The sequence below is a fragment of the Aulostomus chinensis genome, chromosome 3 (genome assembly GCF_037954235.1).
Source record: "Aulostomus chinensis isolate RoL2024-O1b breed Wild chromosome 3, RoL_Achi_v1.0, whole genome shotgun sequence".
NCBI classification, from domain to species: Eukaryota; Metazoa; Chordata; class Actinopteri; order Syngnathiformes; family Aulostomidae; genus Aulostomus; species Aulostomus chinensis.
The window spans coordinates 32,158,109-32,170,973 of record NC_141322.1 but is presented as its reverse complement, the minus strand read 5'-3'; the positions used below and the strand labels follow the sequence as shown (position 1 = coordinate 32,170,973).

Genomic DNA, 12,865 nt, shown 5'->3' with positions numbered 1-12,865 from the left:
GAGGCTACGCATTTTGGAGGCAGAGATCCCGACCGGAGGGCGGGACTCAGACGCCGCCTGTGCTGAGTGGGTTGGCCCAGTCATCCACCAGCACTTTGATTTGACGTATAAGCTCATCAACCACAACACATCTGGACTTGTGAGCAGCTGGGGCACTACACCTGCTCACTCCGAGGACTCCTGCCACAATCTGGAGTCACAAAGAAAAAAATGCTGAAGGGAAAAAGTGCTGCTTAGTGAGCTCAGAACAACAATTTGAGAGTCGAAAAAATACACAGTTTGGGTGAAGTATCACCTCAAACAGGATCCCTGAAGTTTTCCCCTCCGTTGCAAAAACACGCCATAAAATGACAAAAGAGTTCAGTGATTCCACGTAGTTGCGATTCAGACAAACAAACAAATACCAACCTTGGCCAGGGGACCCGCTGGCTCTTACAGGGGTGTAGATACATCTCTGTGTTGCACCAAGGCCCATAGTGAGCGCAGCCCCCCCAGCAGTGACCCGGGCCATGAATGCACCCTGGGGAGCCTGGAGGGATCTGTCCTTGACCTCAGTTACATTATCGTCTGACCTCACCATCCTGAACTCCCCTTTAAAACGTGGCTGAAACGAATGTACATGACAGCCTTGAGTCTGTGGAGCTCACTGGGAGGCTCTGCTGTCAATCAAGCACTCTTGACTCTCAAATGAATTTGGTCAACAAAAGTTCATTTGTCCTTCTGAACTCCATCATCCATCCCTCCATCATCCCTCCATCATCCATCCATCATCATCATCATCCATCATCCATCATCCATTATCCATCCATCCATTATCCATCATCCATACATCATCATCATCATCCATCATCCATCATCCATCCATCATCCCTCCATCATCCATCCATCATCATCATCATCCATCATCCATCATCCATCATCCATCCATTATCCATCATCCATCCATCATCATCATCATCATCCATCATCCATCCATCCATAATCCATCCATCCATCCATCCATCATCCATCCATCCATCCATCCATCCATCCATCCATCCATCCATCCATCCATCATCCATCATCCATCATCCATCCATCCATCATCATCCATCATCCATCATCATCCATCATCCATCCATCATTCATCCATCCATCATCCATCCATCTATCCATCCATCATCCATCCATCATCCATCATCCATCCATCATCATCCATCCATCATCCATCATCCATCCATCATCCATCCATCATCCATCCATCCATCATCCATCCATCCATCCATAATCCATCCATCCATCCATCATCCATCCATCCATCATCCATCCATCCATAATCCATCCATCATCCATCCATCCATCCATCATCCATCCATCCATCATCCATCCATCCATAATCCATCCATCCATCCATCCATCATCCATCCATCATCATCCATCCATCCATCATCATCCATCCATCATCCATCCATCATTCATCCATCCATCATCCATCCATCATCCATCATCCATCATCCATCCATCCATCATCCATCATCCATCCATCCACCCATCATCCATCCATCCACCCATCCTTCCATTGTCTGCCTCTTATCCTGTTAAGGGTGGTGGGGGGTGGAGCCTATCCCAGCAGCCTTCGGGCGAGAGGTGGGGTTCCCCCTGGACGGGTCACTGTGACGGGTTGATGTCATGGACGTCCTCCACTGCCAGAGTGGTCTCGTCATTGTCAGAACCTGGTGGTGGGTCACTGTGAAGACTCAGAGGTGACTGTGGCAAGGAAGCGGCCATGTTTGGTAGCTGACCATAGAACAGGAAACCACAGTGACTGCAGTCACATGGTCAGATCTTTGATAGAGACATCTACCAGCTGACAGGTCAGAGTGCCACCTGGTGCACCAAAGATTCAGGGCCCCACATGCACCTCCCGCAGGTCTGGTTTCAAGTTGTATTCATTATTTTCTTTGTGAATAAGAAATGATGCTGGTGTAGGAGACAACTTGTGGGCCGCGGCTGTCATGTGACTGTTGGCTCCAGACTCGAACCGGTGAGTCAGTCAGCCTGAACACTTCCAGGTGAAGGTTCTCTTGGCTGCGGCAGGAAGTTCTGCATGACCAGCTGTGACCAGCAGTCCTCAGGTGGAGCCACGACAGGGTTGCTCCATCATCAGCTCAGGGAATAAAGCCCCTCCCCCTCATTTTCTCTCCCCCTCCCTTTCTCTCTCCCCCTCTCCCCCCTCTTCCTCTCTCTCTCTCTCTTTGCGGTGCAGCTCCAATCCATCACCAGCAGCCGGTAGGCGCCTGGGCGACATTGTGTTTATGCAACTTAAAGAGCTTTTCTGGGCCGCCACAGTGATGCATTGCCCAGGAGCCCAAAGTAGATGATGTGTGCACAGGAAGGAAGGGAGGATGGATGAGGGCTGCAGCTGCCGGCGAGCTGGATGCTCCTCGCTGTGAGAATCTGTCGATATTCATGTTCATAACAACAACCAAGAATGGAGTGTTTGGGCTGCAACGGCTTGGCCGGTGCTGCGGTTCTGTCGGGAGATTTAAAGGCTCTCACAGCAGCATCACGTTGCTTGATATTGCACATCGAGGCTGTCAGTCGTGACGCTCGCAACAAAGAGTGGCGTGTTTGGAATGAGATGAGGCCGGAGGCTTTCGTTTGATGTTTACCTGGGCTGCTGGAAGACGGTGGACGTGACGTGCCGACGCGGTTTCAGGTTGAACGTTCAATATAGCGAGACTGACTGTTGGGCCTTAACATGACGTGGTCACCTGGACCAGGTGTGTAACCTACCGAGGCCACGCAGAGATGAACAGTGACACTGCCCTCGCTCAGGTGTTCAGGGTTAATTAGCAGGTAAACCTGAGAGAACTTCTCCTGCCCTCTTTAACCACGACAGAACGACTCAGATCACTGCCGCCATTCCACTCCAACCACCCACTTTTTCATCCATCCATTCTTTTTATCCATCCACCCATCATCCATCCATCCATTTTCTATACCGCTTATCCGTTTAGGGTCATGGGGGGTGGAGCCTATCCCAGCAGCCTTCAAGTGAGAGGCGGGGTTCACCCTGGACGGGTCACCAGTCCATCTCAGGTCCATCAGGAGCAATCAGGGGTTCAGTGTCTTGCTCAAGGATACTTGGACATGGTCACCAGGGAAGTGGGGATCAAACCAGCGACCCTTCAGTTGCTAGACAGCCACGCCACCACTGAGCAACGCCGCCCCCCTACTTTCTCATGTCGATCAGAAATCACTACTGTTTTAGCCTGATCCTGGATCAACAAAATCACTTCCAATACAGAAATTTGGCCTTCAAAATAAAAGCAGCAATGCTCTAGTCCTATTATGGTTTGGTTTACTCTGAAAAATTCTGGCTAGAAGTCAAGAGACCCGTCAGAGAGAACATCACTCGGTGCTGTATGGTTATGTCCTCGCCACTCCTGTTTTCACTGACGTTACTCCACCACCCTGAAGGTGAACTGCATTTCAGACAGGAACACGTTATAAACACAAGAAACACGCTCAGGCCTGAAAGTTAGCGTGCTATTGTTTGGCGTGGGGTTGTGTTTTTGGAGCGCTTCTCACGTGGAGCATTATTGCTGAATTGCTGTGTAAAAGAGGTTTCATTGTGTACATTTTTACTAACCAACTCTGGCGAGAGTTGGCGAGCGTGTTCCTGCTGACTGTTGAAATTTGTGCAAGAATGTTTTCCAGTGCTGGAGAATGCGGGAGGGATTCATTGATGCCCCCCCCCCCCCCCCCCCACTGGGGCGGGTCGGGCAGTAGCGTTTGGTCCTTAAATTGAGCTTTTTAAAATGGCAAAATGGCAAATGACTAATCTTCCCCTTAAACTGCTGTCAGAGCGCCTCACTCCCGCTCGGCTGTCTGTCGCCGCTTCCGTCCCGACCCCCCACCCCAACCCCCCCACAACAGAGAGGGAGATACAATTGTTTGGCAGGCGGGTTAATAACTCGCTTTGCTCTGGACACTTTAAATTGCTTTCCATTGACACCTGCTATCTCTCGGCTGATAGTGGCGAGGACCTCATCAAGTGTAAAGACGCCGATGGCGGGGAGCCAAATAACGCGGCGTGGAGCAATAACTTCCATCCCACGAAGAGACGCTGCTTTATTGTCCCGGTGTCAAAGCCTGAGTTTGTCCCTCTTCTGCCGATGATGTCGCCTTTCGGTTCCGTCCCTCCATCACGTTACAACCGCCCTCGATGCCTCGGACAGATAAACCCTTCATTTCTATTCATGCTGTTTAATTGCCTCACCATCAGGTTGGGCTTATCTCGGACTACACACTCCAACATTGGAATATTTGCCATTAGTGGGCTTCCTTCGTCAAAGAAAGACAACCCAGGGACATGTGTTCGCCTGGAGACGCCGAGGCGAAGTTCGCTGGGTGGAAGTCATCAGCTCCCAGGAGATTCAGGGTTAATAACTCAGGAATGTGGGTTCTCACCTGAAACCATCAGATTCCTCAGCTGGTGCTGATTTACGATGCAACATTAATGTCCAGCTAATAAGTGGACAAGTTCGTGAAACACAGCCGGTGAGGGATGGCGACCTTCACTCAGTGATTCTTCCTCCTGCAGGAGGATGGGGGGGGGGGGGGGGGGGGTAAGAAGGTGTAGTGAAGGGGAGGGCAAAGAGGAGCTCGGGGACTCCTGTTTTCACCGCTCCTCCACCTTCACTGTCTGTGTTTCTCTCTGATTTCCCTGCAGCAAGTGAACGCAGCGTCCTGCTAGCTCGCTGGTCCAGCTGTGAGATGGCGGCTGACTCACTGAGACAGGACGTTATGACATACAAATACTTCATCACCATACTTGAGTAAATTTTCTGTAATTTTCTTGACCATTTAACTTTCTGGCAACTTTTTACTTTTACTCCCTAAATTATGTTGCAAATAAGAAACTTGGTTACTTTAGTCTCAACAGACAAAAATGGATAAGTTTTGTTTCAAGGGTCAGATGATGAGTTCCCTCCAACACAGGGGGCGCTAACGCAGCTTCACCATGGTGACCACACCACAAGCTGGAAGAGTGCCGCCGCCGTACTCACTCATTAACAACAGGAACAGGCATGTGACAGTCCTCTTTGGTGTAATGGAGCTTTGGAGGTGCTGCATCAAATCACTGCGCCCAGTCAGGAAAGTAGTTCCGGCTACGTGTCTGATTCTAACATTACAATGTCTCCTCGTGTTAAACTGGTGTTCAACAATACAAGCCTTCTTCTATTAATGCAGGCAGAGACGGGGCTACGCTAACACTTCCCACCCACTACCAGTCACTGTGCTAAGCTAACTAGCTTGGGTCTGTTTCCATGATTTTCCCTAAGTTGCAGTTTTTTTGGAGATATAACTCCAAAATTCCTGCATTGATCAGATGTTGCACCAATTGTGGGAGTGACTTGGTGAAATAAAAAAAAAACCAAAAACGATTTTGTTGTAAATTTGAAGAACAAAATGTTCTTATCAATGGATAGAAGCTGTCGGTTTACAGTTCGGGACGTTCACTCTCCAGCCAGCAGTTCAACTTCCTCCCAGTAGCAGCTTCAGACAAATGCCTTTGTCTCTGGGTTGATTAATTACCTTCTCGCTGCCTCACTGAAAAGTTGGCGAGCTATCATCGGATCAGGAGGACGAGCATCACATCAACAAGGTGAAAGTGTGAACAGGCTGATTAATTCCTGCCATCCGCTTTCTCAGGGAGTCGACTATGGGAACTAATTTGTTCCTCCTCGCTATTGCTGCCTCCACAGCTCGACGTCTGGCCAGCTGCCAGAGGGCAGAGGGGAGGAGCGGCGCTCCCTCCACACATGAATTCTGCTCGTGAGCCTTCAGGGTGGAAACGGCGGCGGTCACAGCAGCAGCTGAAATGTAACTGATCAGCTGAGATGCTCACCTCAGGTGCTCACAGTCCATCAAGTGATGGGTAAACATCATGCTGAGTGTCGTGAGAGCATGTGATCATTGTGCGTCTGACATTCTTCATTTTGCGTCTCTTTCAGGTCCTGTTCGATGGGGGGGGGGGGGGTCGTGATGTCACTGTTGTGGTTGTTAGTTTCATGATTCTTTCATATTTTCTTGTCTCTGAGGTCGTTTGGTGTCTCTACATGTGTTTAATGTGCAGGAATGTCGCGAAGCCTCGGAGCGCCTGGCGTCTTCCATCCCTGGATCTGAAATCCATGAAGAGAAATAAACACAGGAGTACCAGGCTGCGTTTCCTCAAGGAGTTTCTAGAAAAAATAACCAAATGTCTTTTATTCATGTTGATACATTCTTGGACGACACCACAGAAGAGTTGCATGAGTGGCCAAATGGAAGTCTCTCCCACAACATTGGCACATAAGCAGCGAGGGCAACATGTAGAGAACCAGTACAAACAGTAGAAAACATACATGCGTTCTGTTTTTTGAAGTATTTCATTTTTAAATATATACTCATCTTTTTCTCAGTTTCCCAGGAATAAAAGAAACAATCAAAGCCATATTCTGCCGTGAGAGAACGTTCTTGGAATACAACCATCATGGAACAAAACAGAAACGTTCCCGGCAGACGGGGGTCAGCCGTTGGAGACAAGTCCTTCCTTTTTTAAGAATCTTTTTTGTCTTTTTTTAAACTGATTCAGTTTCAACATCACACATATCAGGCATGCATAGACGACCTTGACATCAACACGCGGTTGTCTCGTGATCCAGGACACATTCAAGGACCAGGGTTCTCTTTAAATCTACAACACAGGTAAGGGTCACCATCATACACCTACGCAGTACTGGGGGGTCTCAGCGTGCGTGTGTGTGTGTGTGTGTGGGGGGGGGGCGCACACACCTTCATTGTGCGACCACAAACAACAGCTCCAACAAAAAGGCCTTTAGAAATCGCCTGGATACGTTTCAGGGTCAGAGAACTCAGCAGCTGTAGAATCTGATTTTCACCTGATGTCGCACCTGTGTGGACGCGGCGACCAGCTGAAGGTCGGCCCATCGCCACTGAGGCCAGCTCCGGCTCAGCTTTGTCATTGTTTGCACACTCGAGTTTGGTTGCAGTGTCATTTGTGTTTGTATTCTCTGGAAAAGAGGAGTGCTGTTGTGCTGCTTCTGGTACATCCAGAGAACGTTTCTGCTCATTTCTGTAAACTGTGGGAGGCAGAGAGCAGCACTGCGTCATCCTCATTCACAGACCCAAGCCCAAGTCTGACTGTCAGTTCTGGATCGGTGCTGGTGGAGGCCTGACGAGTCACAGAGCTGAGAAGCGACGCCGCGTCACCAGCCAGTGTACATGAGCATGTGACTCTTTGAAGAGCACGTCCTCGCCACCACAACGGTTTCTGTCAGACTGCAGAAACACGAGGATCAAACCAGCTAACGTTTGGTCTTAAAGATGGCGTTTCAATAATCCATGAGGCGTGTCGTACTCAATCGATCCCTGTCAGGAAACCCTTCTGTCTGCCCTTGCTTTTACTGGTCTGTGGCTGAGCCACTAGTGTGTCACATGACAGCAGCTTCCGTCAGCTGAATGTTCTTGTTATTCTGCAGAGGTGATAGAACCTTAGTGGAATTCATCAGGTGAAGCCAACATCACGCCAACCTCTAGAAACTCCAGTGGCCTTGTGAATCGACACCATGACAGGTCACACAGCCCAAATACAGCAAACTTGAAGACACAGAGAGTTCTTACATTTATAATAAGACGGTTTGTAGCGAGATGATTTAAGGACAAACAGCAGTGAAATGTTCTCCAGCTCTGACATTTCTGAGGTCCACTCTTCGTTTTACTGTATGGACATTATGGTTTTCATCTTTCCGGCTTCTATGTTCTGTGCCTTTAAGAACATTAAGACTATGAACACGTCCACCCGCATTCACATTGGAACGCGTCCTGAGTTGAGGCTGAATTCTGGTTCAAGATGCAACTGGACTGGAGTCATTTTGATCTCAGATTTCTGTGATCTTTGACTTTGATCTCTGATTGCTTTCATCACCACAGACACAGATTCTGGAAAACAAAACATTTGCAACAACAAAGTAAAACCTCAAAAAGGATTTAAAGACTGTTGTCTACCTACGGAAGAGTCAAAGAAGTCAGAGAGCAAAGTCAGAGGGGTTTGTGACATCACATAACCCAGGGCCCCGCCCCTCCAGCAACAGGCACTCCACAGATAAGAGGAGACAGATGTCAACACAAAGACACTCTGGTGCAAAGAATACCACAGTAGGAGCAAGTCAGACTGGAGCAAAAACCCGTTCAGGGGACATTCCTCTGCCTCCTCTCCCTCAGCCACCCTGGAGGAGGTGAAGAGGATCGATGAGGACAAGGAGGAGCAACAGGAGGATGCAACTGGAGTGATTCATGACCTGCCACAAAAGATTTAGGAGCTTCTTTATTTGAGGCTGGAAGAGACTGAAGACCACTTCCCAAAGAGAGACACCCCCCCAGTGAACCCAAACACAAGAGGACAGTGTGGAGGTGGTCTATTAGAGGTGGGCAGAGCCCCAAGGCCCGTCCAATTCAAGAGGAAGTTCTTCTTGAAGCTGAGTCTGGTGACCAGGAGGAAAATCAAAGATGGCCGGCATCAGGAGACGGGACTGGAGTGACCACAACGTGTCACCAAAAGTCTAGGAGTCAGGACCCAGACAAAGACACGCCCCAAGTGACCAAAACGAACCGCCGCCTGTCCTAAGGGTGGGGGGGTGGGGCTATGAAAGTTCAATCAATCAATCAATCAATCAATCAATCAATCAATCAATCAAATGTTAGTCATGAAGCCCAAAACCCCAAATCTCTATTTGCCTCGTTTACAATCTTCACACAAAGCAACATCCTCTGTCCTTGGAGCCCTGATCAAGGGGAGGAGAACCTCCTGGAAACCCTTGAAACAGGAGGAACAAGGGAGAGGGAGAGCGGCAGAGGAGGGACGTCCTCCCCCAGGATGGACAGACAGGACAGAGACGTCCCAGTGCACAACACCCACACAATCACAAACTACAAGAAGTTGACCAGAATTTGATACGAGAAGATAATAACTGTATAAATAAAAGTCCAGCTGATCCACAAGGAAGCTCCAGCTGAAGCTGAGGCAGATGACCAAGAGGAAAAAAGACCAGGAGCAGGACGGAGTCCAGAGGCGTGGCAGCTTCTCCGTATTCTACACAAACATGCCTTTCTACATGTTTATGGAGTTCATTGAAAGTCCCAGAGAAGATGAGCGTCTTTACAGCTGATGTGAGACATGATCATCCTGGTGCTCCTGGGCCACACGGCTGAAGGAGGACGGCCAGTCTGGACCCAACAGGAAGTGTAGGAGACCTCCTTGTTGATCAGGCTTATAGTCAGGACTGCTTAGGCTGGCCCTTAGATCTGCTGCTCTAGGCTCAGACTGCTGGGATCTCCCATGATGCACTGGGCTTCTCTCTCCTCCTCCTGTCCTCAGACGTGTCACTAACTCCTCTTCTTCTCCCCTCATCCCAGATCCTGGTGCTGCTGGAGGAGGCTCCAGACCTGAAGAGGCTCCAGCTGCCACCCGTAGCTCCACCTGCTCACGTCCCCGTCTGTCCATCAGTCTCTCCTCCTGTCTCCCCCTCTTTATCTCTGTCCCTCTCTTTCCTTCTGTCTCTCTGTCTTCCTCCATTCTCTGTCTTTGTCTCTGTCCATCAGTCTCTCCTCCTTTCTCTCTCTCTTTATCTCTGTCCCTCTCTTTCCTTCTGTCTCTCTGTCTTCCTCCATTCTCTCTTTGTCTCTGTCCATCAGTCTCTCCCTCTTTATCTCTGTCCCTGTCTTTCCTTCTGTCTCTCTGTCTTCCTCCATTCTCTGTCTTTGTCTCTGTCCATCAGTCTCTCCTCCTTTATCTCTCTCTTTCTCTCTGTCCTTCTTTCCTTCTGTCTCTGTCTTCCCCCATTCTTTCTTTGTCTCTGTCCATCAGTCTCTCCTCCTTTCTCTCTCTCTTTATCTCTGTCCCTCTCTTTCCTTCTGTCTCTCTGTCGTCCTCCATTCTCTGTCTTTGTCTCTGTCCATCAATCTCTCCTCCTTTCTCTCTCTCTTTATCTCTGTCCCTCCTTCTGTCAGGTAAAAGTCCTGAAGGTCTGCGGCCAACACTGACACACGGACCACTTAGCTGTAGTCCTCCAGACCACACACTCGTCCCAAACGTGACCCCAGGAACACAAGTGCATGAAAGCACGTCCAGCTCAGAGAGCTGTGACCTCAGAAATTTGACCTCCAGGTTCTGAACCCTTGAACCATGAGAGGAAGAAATGTCAAGATGTGGTCTGGAGTGAAAAGAAAGAAAGAAAGAAAGAGAAAAACAAAGGTCTCCTCAGGGGAGCGTTCGCGAGTTGAAGGTGAAGGAAAGACGCCGCGTGAGGTAAATGGTTCGTCTTCCACGTGTCTTCACTCCGTTGTCATGTGATCTGTTAGTTTCCTGTGTGTTAGCGTGGGTTCTTACCTGATGAGGGTTTTGTTTGAGAAAACAACCGGATCTATAAGAAGGTGTGCTGGGATTGACCAGATTATGTAACAAAATGAACTGTGATAAGCGATTGAGCGCAACATTAAATAATAATAATATGTGATTGTATTTTGGGGAGAGATCAAATAAATCCATGAGTGAAATACAGAAAGACACGACAACTGCAACTTCCTGAGAATCTCAGTGTTGATCTCTTTGTTATGTGGTGGGCGTGGCTACACCCTGGACCTGTGACTCATTGATGTAGTGGGTTTAAATTCAGAGGCTTGGCTAAGACACACGACACACAGGGTTCACAACACTTCCAAACGAGCGTCAGAGACAGGAAGTGAACGCCCCCCAATTTACTACATCACATGCTACCTTTGCTAACGAGCTCTGAGGACAACGTGCGGTTGAGGTTGATGGAAATAACTGCCATCCTGCAGTGTTTGCTCGTTAAGCTGCAACACGATGTTGCGTAGCGCAGCTCCAGCATCTCTTAGCAACGGCAGGACACATCCACTTCAGCTTCAGCGTCTCCTACAGACGCCACCGACTTTCAACTTCAGAGGAAGCATCAAGAAAAGATGCTCGCTGCAGTGGGCGCTCATCAAACCCCGCACGATTTACCATGTTGACTCTCTGGCTGCCGGATGCAGACCAAGATTGTCTGCTGTTATTTGGGCTGCGTGTGAGTACGTCCCTGGAGTCGTGAGTCATGTGACCTACAGGTCAGTGACATCGAGGGGACTGTACCTACTGTAACCAGAACTCAGAACTAACACGTGACACATTTCCATGATTTCTAAGTGTTGCTGATTTTCTGGATATTTGGTTGAAGGGTTGCTACATTTGGACGTGAAAGCGTGTTTTTATTCCTGTTCTACGGCGTTCGTCTGGACATCAGCATGCACTCAAACAAAGCTGCTGGTCTTTGGTCCACATTCTTTATCTCAAATACTTTGAAGGAGGTCAAATCAGATTCCAGGCAGCAACAAGAGCAAAGCCCTCAACATGTCAAAGCAAAGAATATGGCTTCAATAAAACAATGCGCATCCAAGAAGCAAAATGAGTCATCGACGGCGTCTCAGGAAAGAAAAACAACAACAGAACCAGCCAACATAGAAGCAGTAAAGAACAACACACAGGTCGACAGGAAGGCTGGAAAACTTGCAGTTTGGAAGTCCATTGAGAGACGAGACAAGGGCTCTGTAGAAAGGTCACGTCGAGTGGAAACAGCTGCTTCATATGACATCAACGGCAGAGTGAGACGCCACCACGAGCGCCACTGGACTGCCAGGTGTTCATCTGACTGAAGTGTCCTGCACCGTCCTCCCTTCACACAAAAAAAATCCTTTTTCTTTGTAGTTTCTCAACATTCTCAACACTGTCATGATGGTTTCCTCCCGGCTTCTCTGACCGCTGAATTTTTGTACCCTTCTCTTGATTCAAAGTCCCATGAGGCTTCTGGCTCCCACGCCATTGCTGCGTCGGAACGTCTGTGGCGGGAGGCGAAGCTCACAAGACCAAACATGTAAAAACAAAGATAAACATCCCTCTCCCTGCTTTATCTTTTTTCTTTTTTTCAGCCAGAGGGCCGGACATCTCCAACGACCTCGTTTTCCTTTCAGCGTCTCTGAGGGAGGAGCGTTAGATCACAGGTTCGTTGTAGCTCACGCTTTTCTTCTTTGCTGCCGGACCTAAAAAACAAGACACAACAAAACAACACTCAGTGCCTTTGAAGGTTCAAGATGGCGGCGATGACATGCGAGTTCATGAGGAAGTGATACCTCCCCAGAAAGTGTATCTTACCTTTCAAGTATCCACTTAGGGGCGCTAGAGCTCACTAAGACGTTCTCCCTCCCTAATAACCTTCTGCTGCCTCAGGGTGATGTACTGTCATCAGAGCTAAGCTAAGTTAGCCAGCCAGCTGTAACCTCTCATTTTGTGTTGGACGCTTTGTTACACAACAAACACAGCAGCAAAACTTTACTTGGTAACAAAATCGAGCATTAGACGAGCAGGGCTACGCTGCTGTGCGATAGCTGTGTGTGTGCTTGTACCTGCATGTTAGGTGATAAGCTAATGTCAAACGGTGAACTCGTCAGTACCATGGAGTCACGGAAGGAATACAGAAATACTACAGAACATAAGACTGGAACTGATCTCTGACTACGTCAGTTGGAAAACTAAGTACATCGTTCCCAATGTTGTAAAGCTGCTGTCCTCCGCGTTGATGTGACCTTGATGTGACCTTGATGTGACCTTGATGTGACGTTGGCCACAGACATTCGCTGCTTTCCTGCAGCTGCTCAGTCAAATCGTGAGGAAACGTCTGAAGTCTGCAGGGAGAGTCTGAGGCTGAGGAGCGTCTGACGTCCTCTTGGAGTTGTGTGCCCACCAACAGCTGAATCCCCCCACAAA

At 48.8% G+C, this 12,865-nt stretch overlaps 1 protein-coding gene across 2 annotated transcripts in view; it reads right to left on the bottom strand.

Annotated features, from left to right (window-relative positions):
- Positions 1–6,217: 6,217 nt before the first annotated feature.
- The window catches only part of grm7 (glutamate metabotropic receptor 7), a 149,567-nt gene continuing 142,919 nt past the window's right edge, over positions 6,218–12,865 (bottom strand). For both annotated transcript variants that reach the window (XM_086200453.1, XM_086200454.1), the window contains one exon: positions 6,218–12,141. In XM_086200453.1, the coding sequence (XP_086056579.1) occupies positions 12,092–12,141 (50 nt within the window). In that variant the 3' untranslated portion in view covers positions 6,218–12,091. The remainder of the gene's footprint in view (positions 12,142–12,865) is intronic.